General features: G+C 44.1%; 1 protein-coding gene across 1 annotated transcript in view; it reads right to left on the reverse strand.

Annotated features, from left to right (window-relative positions):
- The window catches only part of mapk1 (mitogen-activated protein kinase 1), a 112,077-nt gene that overhangs the window by 35,450 nt on the left and 56,634 nt on the right, over positions 1-19,993 (reverse strand). The window contains exons 2-3 of the mRNA XM_085961991.1: positions 4,144-4,326; positions 2,987-3,176 (exon numbers count right to left, since the gene is read on the reverse strand). Of these exons, the coding sequence (XP_085818117.1) occupies positions 2,987-3,176; positions 4,144-4,326 (373 nt within the window). The remainder of the gene's footprint in view (positions 1-2,986; positions 3,177-4,143; positions 4,327-19,993) is intronic.

Raw genomic sequence — 19,993 nt, forward strand, 5'->3', positions numbered from 1 at the left:
CCTCAACATTCAAGAAGCATTTAGATGAGCACTTGAAACGCCATAGCATACAAGGCTACGGACCAAGTGCTGGAAAATGGGATTAGAATAGACAGGGCTTGATGGCCGGCGCGGACACGATGGGCCGAAGGGCCTCTTTCTGTGCTGTATGACTCTATTCAGCTTGGTTCGCTATTGAATTATGAACCCGACATTAATCATAAGCCTTCTTTTTCTGTTTGATTTTAATCTCTATATCTTTAGTCATTCATTAAGCTCGAGCTTTGAATGCTCTTCTTTCAAGGTCTCCCATTGCTCATTTACTGTTTTACCCACCAATCTTTGATTTCAATCCACCTGAGCCCGATCCCTTTTCAACTTACTGAAATTAGCCTCCCTCTAGTTGAGTATTTTCACATTTGATTGTTCCTTGTCCTTTTCCATAGCTACTCTAAACTTAATTATATTGTGATCATAGTTTCCCAAATGCTCCCCCACCGAAACATGCTCCACTTGTCCAACTTCATTCCCCAGAACGGCTTCCTTCATCGTTGGGCTGGAAACACCGATCAATAAAGTTCTCTTGTACACATTTCAGGAATTCCTACCCATCTTTGCCCTTTATACTGTTATACTTTCCCCAGTCATTAGGAGAATTGAAGTCCCCCATTATCACTACTCAAGTTTGTTGTTCTTTCTACAATTTGCTCCACTATCTCCTCCCTACTAGTTAGATGGTGGCCTACAATATACACCCAGCAGCATAATAGCTCTACTATTTTTCCTTAATTCTAACCAAATAATTTTGTCTTTGAACCCTCAAGTGCGTCATCCCTTTCTAGTGCTGTAACAGTCTCTTTGATCAATACTGCCACCTCCCTTCCTTCCCTTTTTTTCCCTCTATCTTTCCTGAACACATTATAGCCAAGAATAAGTGCCCATTCCTCCTTGTTTGAGCCAGGTCTCTTATTACCATATAATCCTATGTGGCTACAGCTCACCAACGTCATTTACCACGCTCTGTACATTTATGCACATGCTGTCTAAGACCATCTTAGTCTGCATCATATTACTCCGTCTGATCCCTTCTATTTCTGAACTACTCTTTATTCTACGCTTTGTCTCTCCCCATCCTCTGTGCACCTTGCATCTCCTCTCTCATGCTTCATCCTGGTGCCTGCCCCCAACCCACCAAATTAGTTTTAACCCTTCCTCACAGCACTAGTTATCCTCCCTGCGAGGGCACTAGCCCCAGCACTTAAAAACTCATATATGGGATGTGGGCATCGCTGGCAAGGCTAGCATTTATTGCCCATAACTAGTTGCCCTTGAGAAGGTGGTATTGAGCCGCCTTCTTGAACAGCTGCAGTCCGTGTGGTGAAGGTACTCCACAATGCTGTTAGGGAGGGAGTTCCAGGATTTTGACCCAGCAACGATGAAGGATTGGCGATATACTTCTAAATCAGGGTGATGTGTGACTTGGAGGGGAACTTGGAGGTGGTGGTGTTCCCATGTGCCTGCTACCCTTGTCCTTCTAGGTGGAAGAGGTCGCGGGTTTGGGAGGTGCTGCCGAAGAAGCCTTGGCGAGTTGCTGCAGTGCATCTTGTAGATGGTGCACACTGCAGCCACAGTACGCCGGTGGTGGAGGGAGTGAATGTTTAAGGTGATGGATGGGGTACCAATCAAGCGGGCTGCTTTGTCCTGGATTGTGTCGAGCTCCTTGAGTGGTGTTGCAGCTGCACTCATCCAGGCAAGTGGAGAGTATTCCATCACACTCCTGACTTGTGCCTTGTAGATGGTGGAAAGGCTTTGGGGAGTCAGGAGGTGAGACGCTCGCTGCAGAATACCCAGCCTCTGACCTGCTCTTGTTGCCAGTGTGTTTATGTGGTTGTTCCAGTTAAGTTTCTGGTCAATAGTGACCCCCCAGGATGTTAATGGTGGGGAATTTGGCGATGGTAATACCACTGAATGTCACGGGGAGGTGGTTAGACTCTCGCTTGTTGGAAATAGTGATTGCCTGGCACTTCTGTGGCGTGAATGTTACCTGCCACTTATCAACTCAAGCCTGAACGTCGTCCAGGTCTTGTTGCATGTGGGCATGGACTGCTTCATTATCTGAGGAGTTGTGAATGGCGCTGAACACTGCAGTCATCAGCGAACATCCCCATTTCTGACTTTATGTTGGGGGGGGGGGGGGGGAAGGTCATTGATGAAGCAGCTGAAGACGGATGGACCTAGGACACTGCCCTGAGGAACTCCTGCAGCGATGTCCTGGGGCTGTGATGATTGACCTTCAACCACCACAACCATCTTCCTTTGTGCTAGGTATGACTCCAGCCAGTGGAGAGTTTTCCCCGATTCCCATTGACTTCAGTTTTACTAGGGCTCCTTGATGCCACACTCGGTCAAATGCTGCCTTGATGTCAAGGGCAGCCACTCTCACCTCACCTCTGGAATTCAGCTCCTTTGACCATGTTTGGACCAAGGCTGTAATGAGATCAGGAGCAAAGTGGTCTAGGCATCTACCCAAACTGGGCATCTAGTGCAGCATGTCTATCTTGTACCACCACCTCTATGTTCCCCTCCAAGTCTCACACCATCCAGACTTGGAAATATATTGGGTCAAAATCCTGGAACTCCCTCCCTAACACCACTATGGGAGTACCTTCACCACACGAACTGCAGCAGTTCAAGGTGGCGGCCACCACCACCTTCGCCAGAGCAATTAGGGATGGGCATTAAATGTTGGTCTTGCCAGCGATGCCCATTATGCTGTGAATGAATACATTTAAAAAAAGGTCCCTCCTGCCCCAGGAATCTGAAGCCCTCCCTCCTGCACCATTTCTCCAGCCACGCGTTAATCACACTCCCTGTCAAGTCTGAGGGGACAATCAGATGGGATTTGCAGTGCCTTCAGAGCAGCCGCTGGTACACAAACATTTGTTCACTAGTTTCTGTCAACTCCAGTGCAATTTTTAATAAAAAAGGGGAATGTAATGATACTAACCTTCAGGTCACAGGTGGTATTAAGCAGTAGGTTGGATGGTTTGAGATCCCGGTGAAGGACATTGGCAGAGTGGATGTACTTTAACCCTCGCAGGATCTGATACAGGAAGTAACAGATGTGATCATTGCTAAGATGCTGAGTCTTCAGCAGTTTATACAGGTCTGTTTCCATCAGGTCCTGCACAATGTACCTGGGAACAAAGTCAAGGAAGCCACACCAACATTCTCAACATGGAATACCGTGTAAGACGTATGCAACCTGAAGAAAAATGAAACCGAGGGGTTCAGCAGCAAAATTCAGGATTTAACTCAAGAAACTTGCAGCTCCAGTAACATTCTATTTATCTTTGCAATGTGACTTTGTAAAACAGGCCTGTCAAACGGAAATCTCTCCCCATCTACTTCCAGCAAGCTAGCTTTTAAATCACATTCCAGATCTATGGTATTAACACCAACACAGAATGAAAAACATTCCTCAGAGGTGTTTCCTCTGAGTGGGTCACAAATCAACTCCACACTCCGGTTTGGTCAGGAGGGTGTAGCGATATATTACTAACTACTGAATGACACCCAGTGAGCAGAGTGGTCAGCACTGCACCAGTCTCCAAACAGATGGACACAATGGTACCAGCATTTGCTTTCAGATATTGCAGTGATTTACAGACAGACGACTTGAGCGTTCACGATTCTTGTTCATATTTTGGGGAGAACTTATGCAGTCAAGGGGAGGGAAGTTTTCCCAGAATGATTACATTCTGGGATCAGGTATAGCAGAAGGCAGATGCTGAGTAAAGCTCCATCTATTCTGCCCTAACAGGATGCCTTGATAGCAATGTCAGAAGAGCGTCCTCACTGCACAAGTGGGAATTTCTCCAAAACCCCACACCTGCCAACCTTGTAGACTTTGAGCAAGATTGAAAAATTGCTGCTAAACTATACATACTTATGCACTTTGGGCCCACATTCACCAGGAATTGAGTTGATACTGCTCATTTCCTTTCATGTAGGACCCTTACAGGCAGCACATAGAAGAAACTTTCACCCCATTAGTCTGGGCTGGATTCAAAACTGCGCTCCAGAGATTAAAAGGGCAGTGCGCTAACCCTGTGCGGCAACGAGTCTTAGATATATAAAAAAAATACTGTACAACTAGGATACACATCTTTCATCTGGTCAATGGTGGGGGCTCGGATGATATCATTGATGCCGATGATATTCTCATGTTTGAAGCGCAGCAGGATTTTAATCTCACGCAGGGTCCGCTGGCAGTATGTCTGGTGCTCGAAAGGGCTGATCTTTTTGATGGCCACACGAACTTTATTCACGTTGTCATGGGCGGAGCTGTAAAAACACACACAACGTTTCACTGGAGTGGAACACAAGTTCACCGAAAAGCAAGCACCCTTTAGGGACTAGCAACATTCAGCAGTAAACCTGCACAATATACAGGGATAAAATAGACATGGAAAAAAGAGACTTTTAAAAAAAAAAAAACACCACATAATCTTACGAAGAACAGAGATAATGATGGATAAATCTTTTAAAAACCTCATCAGGGCAAAGGATGTAGCAGTTGAGTGACAGATTAAATGTTCACCACTGGGTGCCCAATACACCAATAAACTACACAAAGGATCTCATCTGGGGGGGGGGGGGGGGGGGGGGGGGAGGACAAGAGGAGGCAGATGAACATAGTTGTTTACTCATAGTAAAGGAATAGGGTGAGGAAGGAGAGAAGTGAGTTATGTTCTAGTGGCAATGCTGTAGAGTAGATAAGAGGTGAGGGGGAAAGGAAAAGAGTTAGACATTACATTGCCCTAATCACTCCATATACAGTATTATATAACAGCTCATCAAGTCTCAGAAGTAACTTAAGGCAGTTGCATACAATGAATTACTTTGATGTGCAGTAACTACTAGGCTGGGAAATAATTGAGTCATTTTTGGCCCAAGATTCCACAAATAGCAAAAAGATGAATGACCAATGAATCTGGGTTCTTTTGGTAGCCTTAGCTGAGGGAGTTGGCCAGGACACCAGAACGCACTGGTCTTGGAATCGGGCCATGGGATTCTTTTGATTCACCTGAACTACCTGATCATGCACACAGGACCACAGTTTAACATCTCACCTGATGGACAGCACCTTTGCACTGCACTGGAGTGTCAGTTTAAGATTTTGAGACCAAACCCAGGTATGGGACTTGAATCCATAACCTTAACTTCGAAGCAAAGGTGCTGCCAGATGTGTCAAGCAGGCCAAAAGTTTTTTTTAAAACCACGGTGTCTGGATGCGGGACACTCATTGGGAAAATGGCAACTCAGCATGAAGCTTGAACTCTACAGAATCTATTGCAAATGTTAAACTGATCAGTTTAGCTGCAGCCACTGAAGCAGCAAGCGGCCTCAGAAAACCTTTGAATACAAGGCCGTCTGATTTAAAGTAGCACTCCTCAAGCGTGGCCACGTCCAATTGATACTTTGGTTCCTCTAAAGTCTAAAGGCGAGACAGACAGCCTGCACCTCAGCTCAGCTCACTTCTGTACCCAGAATCACAGTATGATAATGGGGAAAAGTAAATCGTCATTCACACAAAACTAGATCTATTGTACATCAACTAGATTGTGCTTGACATACCGTATCTTAGCTGGACCTTCCAAGTCAATTTAACATTGGAAGATCAGCTCCACAAATCATAGCTGATAAATGAGAATGGTTTCTGAGGAGCTGCTTCACAACCCTCACCTGGGCTGTAAAAATGTGCATGAAGTATTTACAATAACACTATACGACAGAATGTGTGCACGTGTACGTCTGGATCATGCTTACTTGCAATGCCCTGAATGACCAAACACTGCTGACATTCATCATCTAGGCCAGGAATGCCCAGGCCTCTGGTCTGAGGGTTGATTAAGTGCAGACCATGGCACCTCGGGGGCTGTACACATGGTCTTAGTCAATGTTCATTAATTTGCATACTTCAAACTGCACATACAAACAATCGGAGTGTTCTTTCTAGGTGCTCTGTCAGCTGATTGCGGGTGCTTGCGGGACATACATGACGCACGTTTGCACCTCAGCTCTTAATTCATGAAAAATGGCCACTTGGACAAGATACCATATGGATAACAACACCTGTGGAATTGCGGCCCAACCAGTGAGTAGCCCTGGGTGAGGAGGGGTGAAAAGTGGGACAAAAACCATCCACAGTGGTACATACTAAAATTAGGGGGGGGGGGGGGGGGGGGGGGGGAGAAAAATCATCCTAAACCAGACAAGAAGTCAACTGAGGTCATTGTGTTACATTCTCATCGGTTAGAAATAGGACGATGACAAGAGGGAGGTAGATGAGCAAGCTCATCTTGCAGGGAAGGCAGACTGCCTAGGTTGTCACTGGGCCAATTAATATTCATTTCTGGGTGTGCATCTTGCAGGTTCGCAAATAAAACTCGAACAGCTGAATTCATTCAAATCTTCTGGGCAATAGCCCAGTCATAGCAGAAGAAAGAAATACATGCACCCACCCTGAGGCAGAACATCTTTCAGTGTAAGGCTTAACCCTGCTCTCTAGGAGTTACCACACATCATTTCAGGAAAGCACAATGTGTGGAGTTCTTGTACTGTCTCAGCTGGACTGCAACAAACACCCAGCAGCACAATTATGGATTTTGGCCTGAAGTGGAGTTCCATCGGGAGGGAGCATTTTACATTCGGCCGAAGTACTGGTGATTACCAACCTGTAACCGGTGGCAATAGCAGTGCGAGCAATTTGAAGCAATGAATTAAGAGCAACATGGATGCTAACACATTAAAAACTGCACTGGTTTAAGCATCAAAATGAAAACGCACAGGTATCAATAGACTAAATATGCCTAGTGACTTCATTACCGTCCTATCATTCATAGACAAAATACACAGGTATAAACTGCTGGCAAGCTAGAACATGCAGCTGACAAGTCAAATACTGTGTCAGTACTGCTGGGCACTGAATGGTTAAAGTGTACGAGGTTTACAGCTTGAAACTTAAGCTGCTTATATGTTGGTCTTTGCAGCTCGCGCGCAGCCCCACTAAAATATACTCTAGAAATGTTTTAAAAAATATAGACCGTCAGCCAGGGAGACCCATTTTGTACTCTTGACCACCACCCACCTTCCTAAGGCCAGAAATTGTGCTGCTTGCTTTGGTGGCTAGGTCACGATGTTCATGATGGACCTTCTGACATCACCACTCTGCACACATGTAATGGCCAAAATGGCACATTCAATCTGCACATGCATGGTCTCACATTAAAAAGGTAAGTGTGAGGGCAGCACAATTAGCTTACTCTCCCAAGACCTAGGCTGCAATCCAGACCGTGATAATATTGGCCCGGATTTTGTGATGGGAATAACGGTGAGGCTATTAACGCTCACCGTTATTATGGAGTAAATTGGACAGCAACTTCCGAGTCTGCACATGCACAATTAAATGCGCAAATCTGGAAGATGCTGTCCGATTTGTCCTGCTTCGCCACAAGCTGCGCTACGCCATTACCTCGCCGATAGATTGGACATTGAAATCCATGTAAGGTCGTGAAGTTGCTGTACTTACCCACTAAACACGCCAGAAAGAGTTAGGGCTGGTGCATTCATGTGTAAGTGAATTTTTAACTGCATGGCAAGTTTTAATTACTGCCAAACCACCTCTCTGGCACTGAATTTAATTTTACAAGTGTGGCGTCTCATTCCTTCAGAATTTAATTATTGTTGGAGATTTTTTTTAAATAAAAATTTAATTTTAAAAACCTTTTCTTCTCTCACTTAATCCAATCTTACTTTCCCTCTATTTTTCTTTCTGTACATGATTTCACAATGAATTAAATATTCTAATTTGTACTTCCTGATTTAGACCACGTGTCTGAGAGGATTCTTCAATCTGATTGTTTGAAGAGACACGCCAGGATGGCCTGTCTTTTCTTCAGATGCTGATCGACCTGTTAAATAACCAGGAAACACTGGAAATATTTAACAGATCGATCAACATCTGAAGAAAAGACAAGCAGGCCATCACTGAGTGTGTAACCCTTCACTAATTCTGAAGGATATCACCTGAAATATTAAACCTGTCTTTCTTTCGCAGTTACTGACCAACCTCTGCATTTGCACAGTTCCGTTTCTCTTAATTTCAGGGTTACCTTTTGCAGGAAATCCAGCTATTTTACTAACAAATGGAATGATAATGTATTTGAAGTAAACATGGCATTTCAGATGAAATGGTTCACGTCAGGTGCCCCGTAAATCAGTGATAGCAGAGGAAGGTCCTTCGCTACATGGTTAGCACACAGCCTACCATATGTAGATTATTCTATGCACTGCACAATTACGGTTTAAAACAGGCCATTTGCACACAAGTGCTCAAGCAGCTCCTTTACCTTCACAAAGTTGTTAGTTTTGACCTGCAGTAGCTGAACACTTTCATTGAAAATTAAAATATGCAAATATAACAGTCAGCATGAACCAACAGTGGGAAGTGGAAACAGGGCACTAGTACATATGGCAAACAGCAGAGACTGCAAGCACTGATGGCATCCTCAGCCTAGCCGGCTTCTGCCCAGCAACAGGTCTTGAGGCTCAAATAATAATGTACAAGATGGTGATCACTTGCACAAAATCCAGACTCATGCGTACAGATCTCCAAAAGCTTATTATCTATAGCCTAAAAGGTTCACCAAATATGCGTCACGATCACCAATGGATTTCTACTGACCTGGTAGCATTGCTGCTTCACTATCTACACTCTAAGCCCAAACTCATGTCAAAGTAAAGCTGAAGCAGCATTATTACATACTGTACGTAAGGGGGAAGGCAAAGCAGAGGGGAAAATTTCCAACAAATACAGTAGCTTTATTTAAACAACCAGTGAGATCATATTGATCCCGGGGGCAGGGGGGGGGGGGAAAAGAGAGAGAAGAGAAAGAAAGAGAGCGGGTGTCAATGGTTTTTCTCAATGTAATTGAACATTTGCATCATGTTCAGCAATTCAATTAGTGAAGGGTCCAAAGTAAATGTGTTTCCCCACTGAGTGTAACGTGTCACTTTAGTCTTAGACCAAGATGCCAATGCAGACTATATTGCCATTAGGTAGATTACTGGTGTCTTCAATTCATCAATTTACTTCATCTTCCGACATAGACAACACACAAGTTTCAATGAAGTGCTAACCTTTTACTGATACCATTTCAGAATTGACCAACCCCCACCCTCCCTTTTTTGGAAACGTATCCACCCTGTGCCACATGAAGCTTAGAGATGGAAACAGAACTGCTTTGCCCTCTGTAGCACAGTGCTGCTCAATCCACCAGCCATTTCAGTGAGTGGATTAACCAAATTTGAGGCACCTAATTAAGCAGATTATCTTGGTGACCGCGGGAGCATTTGCAGAGCACCGAGTTATACCATTCCACTGTCTGTCTCTGCACAGCCGTAACACGCCAGTTCCACAGGCACAATATATCACCCCACAATCCATATACAGCAGAAATGTTATCTGATGCTTTTTGCTAGAGCAGTGGCTTATTGTTCTACAGAAGGCATTTTTGCACATTTCCCACAGAAGTATCAGATTACAGAATTAAAAACTAGCACTGAAAGCAGTAAAAAAGAGACAAAGTATCAAATTCAGTCAACCCAAATTCAGGCAGCCTGCCCTGATCAACGTTGCAAAGAAATACTTTCAAAACCACAATTCTCCCCACAGTTACTAACCAAATCTGCATCCACTGCTCCAGACAATAATCTTATTTGCTGATCATATCCTAGCAGTACCTCTGTTTCTATGGTAGCTTTTAATTAAAGCACCTTGCTGGCATCTGCACAGAGTGGTTGTATCATTAAATAATGCCTGTTTAAAAGATAGACACGGCTTGAGAATAAAGTGGCTTGTTGGTTAACCTTTAAATTTCACAACAACATCCTAATGGATGCAGCCAACAATACTGATTGGAGTCCTTCCACTTTTAAACTGAGCACATCCACTGACTTCAAACATGAGCACAAGTTGAGATTGGGTTTGGTGTGGAGGAGATATTAGAGTGAGCTTGTTGCTTAGTGTGCTTCTAAGCAGTAGATTGTCCTAACAACTCCTTGCAGGTATATGTGCACATCAACACGTCCTGAGGTGATGGCCAGGCCTCGACTGTACATGCTCTGTGGTTTTCCTGAGCAGACCAGTGAAAACTGAACTGCGTGGGCTATACAATCTACAACAAAGAATGTCCCAAAACAGCAAACTGGATACAGATCAGGTTGACAAGAAAACCTCAGTTGTCAGTCCAGGACAAGAGTAAACGGCTATCAGACAATGTGCATAAAGCAGCACACTAAGCAACAAGCTCACCCTAATATCTCCTCCACACCAAATCCAATCTCAACTTGTGCTCCTGTTTGAAGTCAGTGGACGGGCTCAGTTTAAAAGTGGAAGGACTCCAATCAGTATTGTTAGCTGCATCCATTAGGATGTTGTTGCGAAATTTAAAGATTAACCAACCACTTTATTCTCAAGCTGTGTATATCTTTTAAATAGGCATTGTTTAATTATGCAACCACTCTGGGCAGTTACCAGAAAGGTGCTTTAATTAAAAGCCAACATAGAAATAGAAGCACTGCTAGGATACGATCAGCAAATAAGATTGATGTCTTGAGCAGTGGATACAGATTTGGTTGAAGCACAGAAAGAAAAATCGACAGGCTTCCCCAATGGGTTAGTGGATAAAGGCACCACACAGGGCGGTACTCAGCCACACAGACCAGAAAGGTCCAGGTTCAATTTACAGTTTGTGCTGAGCTAGCTGTTCTCAACCACAGCAGCAACTGGGGAAAAGGTTTAAAAAGAACTCTGTTCCCAAAAAGGGCAAGTGTGTTGACATCAGACAGGGAAGATCAAGATCAGTTATACACCAGTCAATGCTCTCCATCTCAACTTACACATGAATTACCACTTGGGTAAGCTACCAAAGAATTGCTGGTGTTCTTGGAATTGTACTGGTAGATACAGCAACACCCAGCAGAGGTGAAAAGAATGGCAAAGGCACTCCCAATTCATATTTGTACAACATGGAGCTTAAAAGGTGTCCAGGGAGGGCATGGATTAAATGGTCTGGGTGAGTTCTGTACATGGACCTGCATGATGGATAAGGAAGTTGGGCTGAATGGCCACCCCTCCTCTCTATTTATCCCCACTCAAAAAAAAATGTCAATTTGCGCGTCAATTTCCCATCCTTTTTCACAATTCACAAATCACTCAAGCAGGGAGCCAGAACACACTGCTGGGATTTGTCTAAGCCTGTTGGAACAGCTTCATCCATTCACATCTACGTGGCTTCACCAAGATAAAAAGGAGTTTTTCAATGAGCATCTTGGCAAGATAAATTTACTACACCTCATCCATTTCATTAACAGAGGGAGAGCGACAAAGGACAGAGATTTGTCATGGAAATACCACGCTGCCAAAGCGCTGATCAGCAATTAAAAGGTCTGCCACACACTCATGCAGTGTTTAATTACAGCTGTTGCTGCTGACATTTGAAATAATTTCCGTTTTAGAAAGCATAAAAGCTGTTTTTGCTGAAAGCCAAACTGCGGCGCACATATGGGAGGCGCAGATTTCCACACAGCACTCCAATCAATTGGTAACATATAGCAAGGACGCTCAGCAAATCAGCCATATTTGATCAAGACAAATTCTGTCGGATTAACTGCAGCCAATTACAAAGGAGATCAAATGGACGCCAAAATAGGGAGTCTTCATTTTACAAACAGGCAAGTATTATTTAATTGGGGGATTGGCATATTTATTCCTTTCTCATGTCATGCACTGAAGACAGGCAACCTGCTATCAGACTCTTGCTACTGTAAATAGGTAAAGGGGGGGGGGGGGGGGGCATTGTTTGTCCAGAACAAGGGCATAACCTTAAAATTAGAGCTAGGCTGTTCCTGGAATGGGATGTCAGGAAGTATTTCTCACAAAGTGTAGTGGAAATCTGGAACTCTTTCCCCCTCCCCCCAAGAGGTTGTTGAGCCTAGGTCAATTGAAAATTTCAAAACTGAGATTGATAGATTTTTCACTATGCTAGCGTATTAAAGGTTATGGAAACAAGACGGGTAGATGGAGTTAAGATACAGATCAGCCATGATCTAATTGAATTGTGGAACAGGCTTGAGGGGCTGAATGGCCTATGTCCGTTCCGATGAGAAAGAGCAACTACTCTCCCTCTGGAGAAACATATAGCAACTCCTCTACCCCCCACTTTCCAGGTATCAATAGCAGCCACATCCAAGACTAACCCTGTTGCACAGCTTTATATGGGACTGTTTGTAATATCCAATTTTCTATTATACTTCTGTACAGCAGTGGCATTCTCACCAAAACCTAATTTCCTGTCAGCTGACTCCATAATTCTATTGTAACAATTACAAGATATCTTCATTTCCTATCATGTGTCAAACTGCTAAACAGTAAAAGAGGGGACCACAATGACAGAAATCACTAAGTCAAGCAAAACTCCAACAGCAAAGCTCCAATACAATACATACCTAGGCTACACATCAAGTCTTTGATATTTAGAAATGTTAAGGTTCACACAAAATGGACTCATGACTAAACTACAACTTTGAAATCATATCTAAACCCCTCCAGTATTTTACAGAGATCACTCATCCAGCTTATTCTATCTCTAGCTAAATTGGCTAGCTTAACTAGAGATAGAATAAACTAACTGCATATTGGTATCCGAGACACAAGGAACATAGCAATCAAAGATCACCCTGAAGTGGGCAATCATCTAATAATTTAGACAATCCTGGTTGGCATGTTTTGATAGTTGCAGGAGGTGCAGGGACTATAAACCATTAGGGCCGACAGTGGCAACTCAGAAATTACAGAATACGCTGGACAACATTTGTAAGCGGTAGAAAAATGGCATATGAAATTTAATGTGGACAAGTGTAAAGTGTTCTGCATGAAAGGAGAAATGGGCAACACACATTCCATGAACTGCGTTGAAATCGAGATCTAGGATCTTAGATTAATGTTCAATATGTTCAACTAAGTAGAAGTCAACAAAGCCAATAGAACGTTTAGCTATACCGCCAAAGTGCAAGTCAGAAGAAGGAGTGACGCTCAAACTGTACAATGCTCTGGTAAGAACACACTTTCAGTACTGTGTCCAGTCTGGTCACCAGGATACAAGGGAGTCAGTCACCTGCTGGAAGCAGTGCTGAGAGGAGCTACAAAGCTGATCCCTAGTGTCAATGATCTGAGTCATAAGACTATAAAGGCAAAACTGGAGAATTTTGGGCTTTTCAGCCTTGAACAAGATATCGGAGAGGTGACCTTACTGCATGGCGGAGGTAAATCCAGAAAACTTAACAGATCAGTACATGAAATCGACTTCTGGATAGAGGAGTGGAGGCAAAAACCTTGGAATAATGTAAACAACTGGATGCTGCAATGGAGGGGACTTTAGGGTCTTCCTTGATAGGTGAAGCAAATGGCCTTCCTCATCCTTAATTATCTTGTGAAATAATTAGGTTTCAGCATCAACTGCCCTGTATGCTTCCTTTTAGATCTAGTGTATGGACAAATATAGAAAGCTCCAGAAACAAGAATTGCAGAGAGCGCGAAGAGGTACAATGCTGCACATTTTAAATCTCTCTCAAACAATAAACTTGCATTTAAATTTTTTTTCTCTGATGGGACTGAACCCAAGTGTCAGCTTGGGTCAGAGGTAGCACTCAATTCCAAATCAGAAGGTTGAGGATTCAAGCCTGTATTCAGGACTTGAGTATATAATCTAGGCTGACAACAGTGCTAAGGGACTGCTATGTGGTTGGAGGTACTGTCTTTTGAATGGTATGTTAAACCGAGACCCAATCTGCCGGATAAGGTGGGTGTAAAAGATCCCATGGCACTAGAGAAGCTGGTGAGTTCTCTGAATGTTAAAGCGAACATGTATCCCTCAATCAACATTACCATGGCTGTTTGTGGAACCTTGCTGTGGGCAAATTACAGGAAACTTTGGTTTATCCGGAGGTTAACTGTCCGGAATGCTCGAGCCACTGGCAAAAATCAGGAGCCGTTTCGTTAGGTTTTTTTTCTTTTCGTTGCTTTTTTTTCCCCACCACTCAGGCTCTGCAAGGTCTCGCTGAAGCTGTTGCTAAGCTACTGAGACGCTTGCAAGGTACGGCCGACTGTTTAGAAGCTGTAAGCAACAGGGTTTGTTGCCAGATACGGAGCTCAAAATCTCCGTATGTTTCAACATTAGCGCTGGTTTGTCCGGCAGTTTTGATGGGACGGCAACAGCTCGGTCCCGTACGCCAGGTAGCACAAAGTTTCCTGTACTGACATTTTCCTGCATATCAACATTGACTATACGTCAAAAGTAATTCACTGGCTATGAAGTGCTTTAGGATGTCCCGAGGATGTGAAAGATGCCAAATGAATGCAAGTTTTCTTTAAGGAATTGTCCTGCATTAGAATTGGTTTCAGGGAAGAATCTACTAAACAGCATTTTAACCAAGTTACATAGAATATATGGCACAGAAATAGGCCATTCGGCCCAACCAGTCCATGCCAGCGTTCATATTCCACTCGAGCCTCCTCCCGTCTTTCATTTTCCAATTCTGTCAGCAAACCCTCTATTCCCTTCTCCCTCATATGCTTAGCAAGCCGCCCTTAAATGTATCTATACTATTCGCCTCAACCACTCCCTGTGGTAGCGAGTTCCACATTCTCACCACTCTCTGGGTTAAGAAGTTTCTTCTGAATTCCCCATTTGGTTTCTTGGTGACTACTTTATATTGATAGCCTCTAGTTTTGCTTTTCCCCACAAGTGCAAACACTGTCTACTCGATCACAACCTTTCATAATTTTAAAGACCTTTATTAGGTCACCCCTCTGCCTTCTCTTTTCAGCCTGTTCATCCTTTCCTGATTGGTATAACCTCACATTTCTGGTATCATCCTTGTAAATCTTTTTTGCACCCTCTCCAGTGCCTCTATATCCTTTTTATAATATGGCAACCAGAATTATACATAGTACTCCAAATGTGGTCTAACCAAAGTTCAATACAAGTTTAGCTTAACTTCTCTACTTTTCAATTATATCCCTCTAGAAATAAACCCTAATCCTTGGCTTGCTTTTTTTATGGCCTTATTAACCTGTGTCGCAACTTTTAATGATGTGTATTTATATGCCAAGATCCCTTTGCTCCTCTACCTCATTTAGATTATTTTCCAAGTAATATGTGACCTAATTTTTCTTACCAAAATGTAACACCTCACACTTACGTGTTGAAATTAATTTGCTTGCCGAGTTAAAAAGGACAAAATCTTCATCTATTATAATCATTGGACTTCATATCATACTGCCCACACCAACTAGCAGGGTTGTAGTATCATCCTGGTACTGGGAACTGCAGTGGGACAGGACTAACAGCACTCAAGTTAGGGGACGGTTACTCCAGAAAATAGTCCTGGTGTTCAAATCCCTCCGTGGCTTCGCCCCCAACCTTCGCTGTACCCTCCCCCACCCCTACAACCTTCCAAGAACTTCAGCTCTGGCCTCTTGTACATCCCCCTCTCCCTTCCAAGGTGTTAGCGGTGACTCAGTGGGTAGCACACTCACCTCTGAGTCAGACGGTTGTGGGTTCAAGTCACACTCCAGGGATTTGAGCACATAAACCTTGGCTGACACTCCAGTGCAGTGCTGAGGGAGTGCAGCACTGTCAGAGGTGCCGTCTTTCAGATGAGACGTTAAACCGAGGCCCCGTCTGCTCTCAGGTGGACGCAAAAGATCCCACAGTACTATTTTGAAGAGGAGCAGGGGAGTTATCCCCAGTGTTCTGGCCAATATTTATTCCTCAATCAACTTAGTAAAACAGATTATCTGGTCATTATCACATTGCTGCTTGTGGGAGCTTGCTGTGCGCAAACTGTCTGCCGCATTTCCCACATTACAACAGTGACTACACTATACACACACCTCTGCCAGAGGCCATGGAGATAGGGGCTGCGCACTCCCCTCGTCTAACTGAGCCCTAGAGTATAAGTTATGTTTCGGATGCAAATCTTGTATTATTGAATTAAGCAAGGGTTGTATTGTTTGTTATTTTCATATCGATAAAGTTCTGTCAACTACTGTAATTTGCTCTATTGTCCATTATGATGATCTAGCTGCCTTTTTTAAAATAAACCCATTCCACAGTTTATATCCTAAGCCATTGTCTGATAATGTTCATTCTACCACTTTCAAAGTCTAGGTGGTCAAGACAAATCCAGTAAATTAATACAGTTACAATAGTCTCGGTTTGATCGCTGGTCTTGCTACATCAATGCTGCATTTACAAGTTACAGGATCCTGAATTTTTTAAGCAAATTTTAAAAATCTGCACACTATTCATAGAGAAAGCAATTTATCCACCCCCCACCCCAAGGTATTGACTTCTTACTGAGGTATAGTTTAATGGGCATGTCAGCAAGCTGCCGAGTCACAGGAGCACCACAATCCTGTCCTCACGACATGTCTATGCATTCGCAATTCCAGTAGGAGCAATGGATAAGAAGAAATGGGAAACCTGGCCAATTCTCCTCTCCTTAACCTGGGGACACCAAAGTCAACTGTGATACCTTATCCTCCCTTATTCAAATTTCATTTAGCCTCCAGCTAAGATCAGCTCATTCAGAATCGACCAGGGATCAAATCTGGCAGTTTCCTGACATGCATTACTCAACTTCTGACAGTGAGATGAGCCACTGAGGCAGCCTAGATCTTGCTGCTTTAATGTACTCGCTCTCTCTCTCTGCAATGCACCAGCTTATTGCTGCAGGATTGTTTTAGTTTTATCCACTATTCAATCATCTGATACAGAAGGATCACACTGCAGCAAGGAAAACATTTCTAATTTATACAATTTACTCAAGAATTGACAGGAAAAAAAAGCACATGCTGAAAACGAATCCGAGCAATTATCCTCCTTTATTTAAAAAAAAGAGAATCTAGAATTTCTGTGTGTGCCATTACCAGCTGACAAAAGCATCAAATTACCACACTTTGGAAAATTAAAGACTAAAATTAAATCACAAAGTAGTATTGTGTAAAATGTATCCAATTTCTGGTTTGATTTAGTCAGGGAGGTGTCTGATGTGCAGAAACTCATCACATTTAGGAATCTCCAAATCAAGCTATATGGAAATTTATATCCACCTGTAGACCCACAGAGCAGGACACCAAGGCTGAAAAAAAGCAGGGAAGGGGACATGGTTAATCAACAAGTAGTCAGTAATCTAAATCAGGCTTGGGTTCTAAATGTCTGCAGATTGTAAGAAAGGAAAATGGAGGGAGGCGAGAAGTTCCAGTTTCGAAATGCTTGATATGAATGAATTACAACAGGAGAGTAATTGTCTCGAGTTCAACACAGTGGGGATGTAGAATGGAGAAAGAGCACAGATATCGTTAATGCAGAAGAGTTTACTCCTTTAATATTGCGAAGAGGTAAGTGAAGTGGCAAGTCTCCCTACAGAGGGATAGGCCCGACCAGAGCGGACCTGCGAGGGAGCAGCCGAGGAGTTTAAAACCGGAGGCAGTTGGGGAGTGGCGGCTGATTCAGCGAGGCGAGGCCCGACCAGAGCGGACCTGCGAGGGAGCAGCTGAGGAGTTTAAAACCGGAGGCAGTTGGGGAGCGGCGGCTGATTCAGCGAGGCGAGGCCCGACCAGAGCGGACCTGCGAGGGAGCAGCTGAGGAGTTTAAAACCGGCGGCAGTTGGGGACCAGCGGCTGATTCAGCAAGGCGAGGCCCGACCAATTCAACAGCAGGGGAAAGGTAAAAAGTAATCCAAGTGTGACGTCACCAGGAAGCAGGTAAGTGATTGGTTGGTTGGTGAGTATTTCTTTCTTTCTCCTTTACATTACAAGCTTAAATTCTGCGGTTTATATTTTCTTGGGTCTCTGTGGTGTGGTGGGGACAGTTGGTAAATAAGCGCCCTAGAGTATATCTTTAACTGGTGGTACTGAATTAATTTAAATTAATTAAAGGGGTAAGTCATGCCAGGAGAGCCCAGCCCCGTGTTATGCTCCTCTTGCTCTATGTGGGAATTCAGGGACGCTGCCAGTGTCCCCGACGACCACGTGTGCCAGAAATGCATCCAGCTGCAGCTACTAACGGGCCGTATGGAGGCGCTGGAGCTGCGGATGGATGGGTTGTGGAGCATTCACGATGCTGAGAGGGTCGTGGATTACACGTTTGATGAGTTGGTCACGCCACAGGGTAGGGCTGCACAAGCAGAAGGGAAATGGGTGACCACCAGGCGAAGCAATAGAAGCAGGCAGGTAGTGCAGGGTACCCCTGTGGCCATCCCCCTTTCAAATAGGTATACCAATTTGGATACTGTTGAGGGGGATGACTCACCAGGGGAAGGCAGCAGCAGCCAACTTTCTGGCACCAGGGCTGCTTCTGCTGCTCAGGAAGGGAGGAAAAAGAGTGGGAGAGCAATAGTGGTAGGGGATTCTATCGTAAGGGGAACAGATAAGCGTTTCTGTGGCCGTAGACGTGACTCCAGGATGGTGTGTTGCCTCCCTGGTGCCAGGGTCAAGGATGTCACTGAACGGCTGCAGGGCATCCTGAAGGGGGAGGGTGAACAGGCAGAGGTCGTGCTTCACATTGGGACCAACGACATAGGTAGGAAGAGGGATGAGGTCCTGCAGCAAGAATTTAGGGAGCTAGGTAGCAGATTAAAGAGTAGGACCTCAAAGGTTGTAATCTCTGGATTACTCCCGGTGTCACGTGCTAGTGAATATAGGAATAGGAGGATAGAGCAGATGAATGCGTGGCTAAAGAGTTGGTGCAGGAGGGAGGGCTTTAGTTTCCTGGATCACTGGGCCTGCTTCTGGGGAAGGTGGGACTTGTACAAGTCGGACGGGTTGCACCTGAACCAGAGCGGGACAAATATCCTTGCGGGGAGGTTTGCTAGCACTGTTCGGGGGGGGGGGGGGGTTTAAACTAAAATGGCAGGGGGTTGGGAACCTGAGCAGGGAGACAGAGGAAAGGAAACAGGGATAAAAGCAAAAGATAGGAAGGAGAAAAACAAAAGTGGCAGTCAGAGAAATCAACGGTTTAAATCAAATGTAGCCACAGTAAATAATAATTCTAATAGGTCTAAGAGCGTTAAAAAAACAAGCCTTAAGGCTTTGTGTCTTAATGCGAGGAGCATTCGTAATAAGGTGGATGAATTGGCTGCGCAAATAGAGGTAAACGAATATGATTTGGTTGGGATTACGGAAACGTGGCTCAAGGATAGCCAAGATTGGGAACTCAACATCCAGGGGTATTCGATATTCAGGAAAAATAGGCAAAAAGGAAAGGGAGGTGGGGTAGCATTACTGGTTAAAGAAGGGATTAATACAATTGTACTGAAGGATATTAGCTCTGATGTGGAATCTGTATGGGTAGAATTGAGAAATACTAAGGGGAAAAAAACATTAGTGGGAGTGGTATATAGACCTCCAAACAGTAAGGCGGAGGTTGGGGATGGCATTAAAAGGGAAATTAAAGAAGCGTGCAATAAGGGCACAGCAGTCATCATGGGTGACTTTAATCTACCTATAGATTGGGCCAACCAAATTAGTAACAATACTGTGGAGGAGGAATTCCTGGAGTGTTTACGGGATGGTTTCCTGGACCAATATGTCGAGGAACCAACCAGAGATCAGGCCATCTTAGACTGGGTATTATGTAACGACAAAGGATTAATTAGCAATCTTGTTGTACGAGGCCCCTTGGGTCGGAGCGATCATAATATGATCGAATTCTTCATTAAGATGGAGAATGAAGTAGCTGACTCAGAGACAAGGGTACTCAATTTAAATAAAGGAAACTACGATGGTCTGAGGAGCGAGTTGGGTAGAATTGATTGGGGAATGGCACTCAAAGGGTTGACGGTGGATAGGCAATGGCAAACATTCAACGACCGAATGGATGAG

Source organism: Somniosus microcephalus, chromosome 19, assembly GCF_052327205.1.
Source record: "Somniosus microcephalus isolate GS21.2 chromosome 19, FLI_Smic_1.0, whole genome shotgun sequence".
Lineage (NCBI taxonomy): Eukaryota > Metazoa > Chordata > Chondrichthyes > Squaliformes > Somniosidae > Somniosus > Somniosus microcephalus.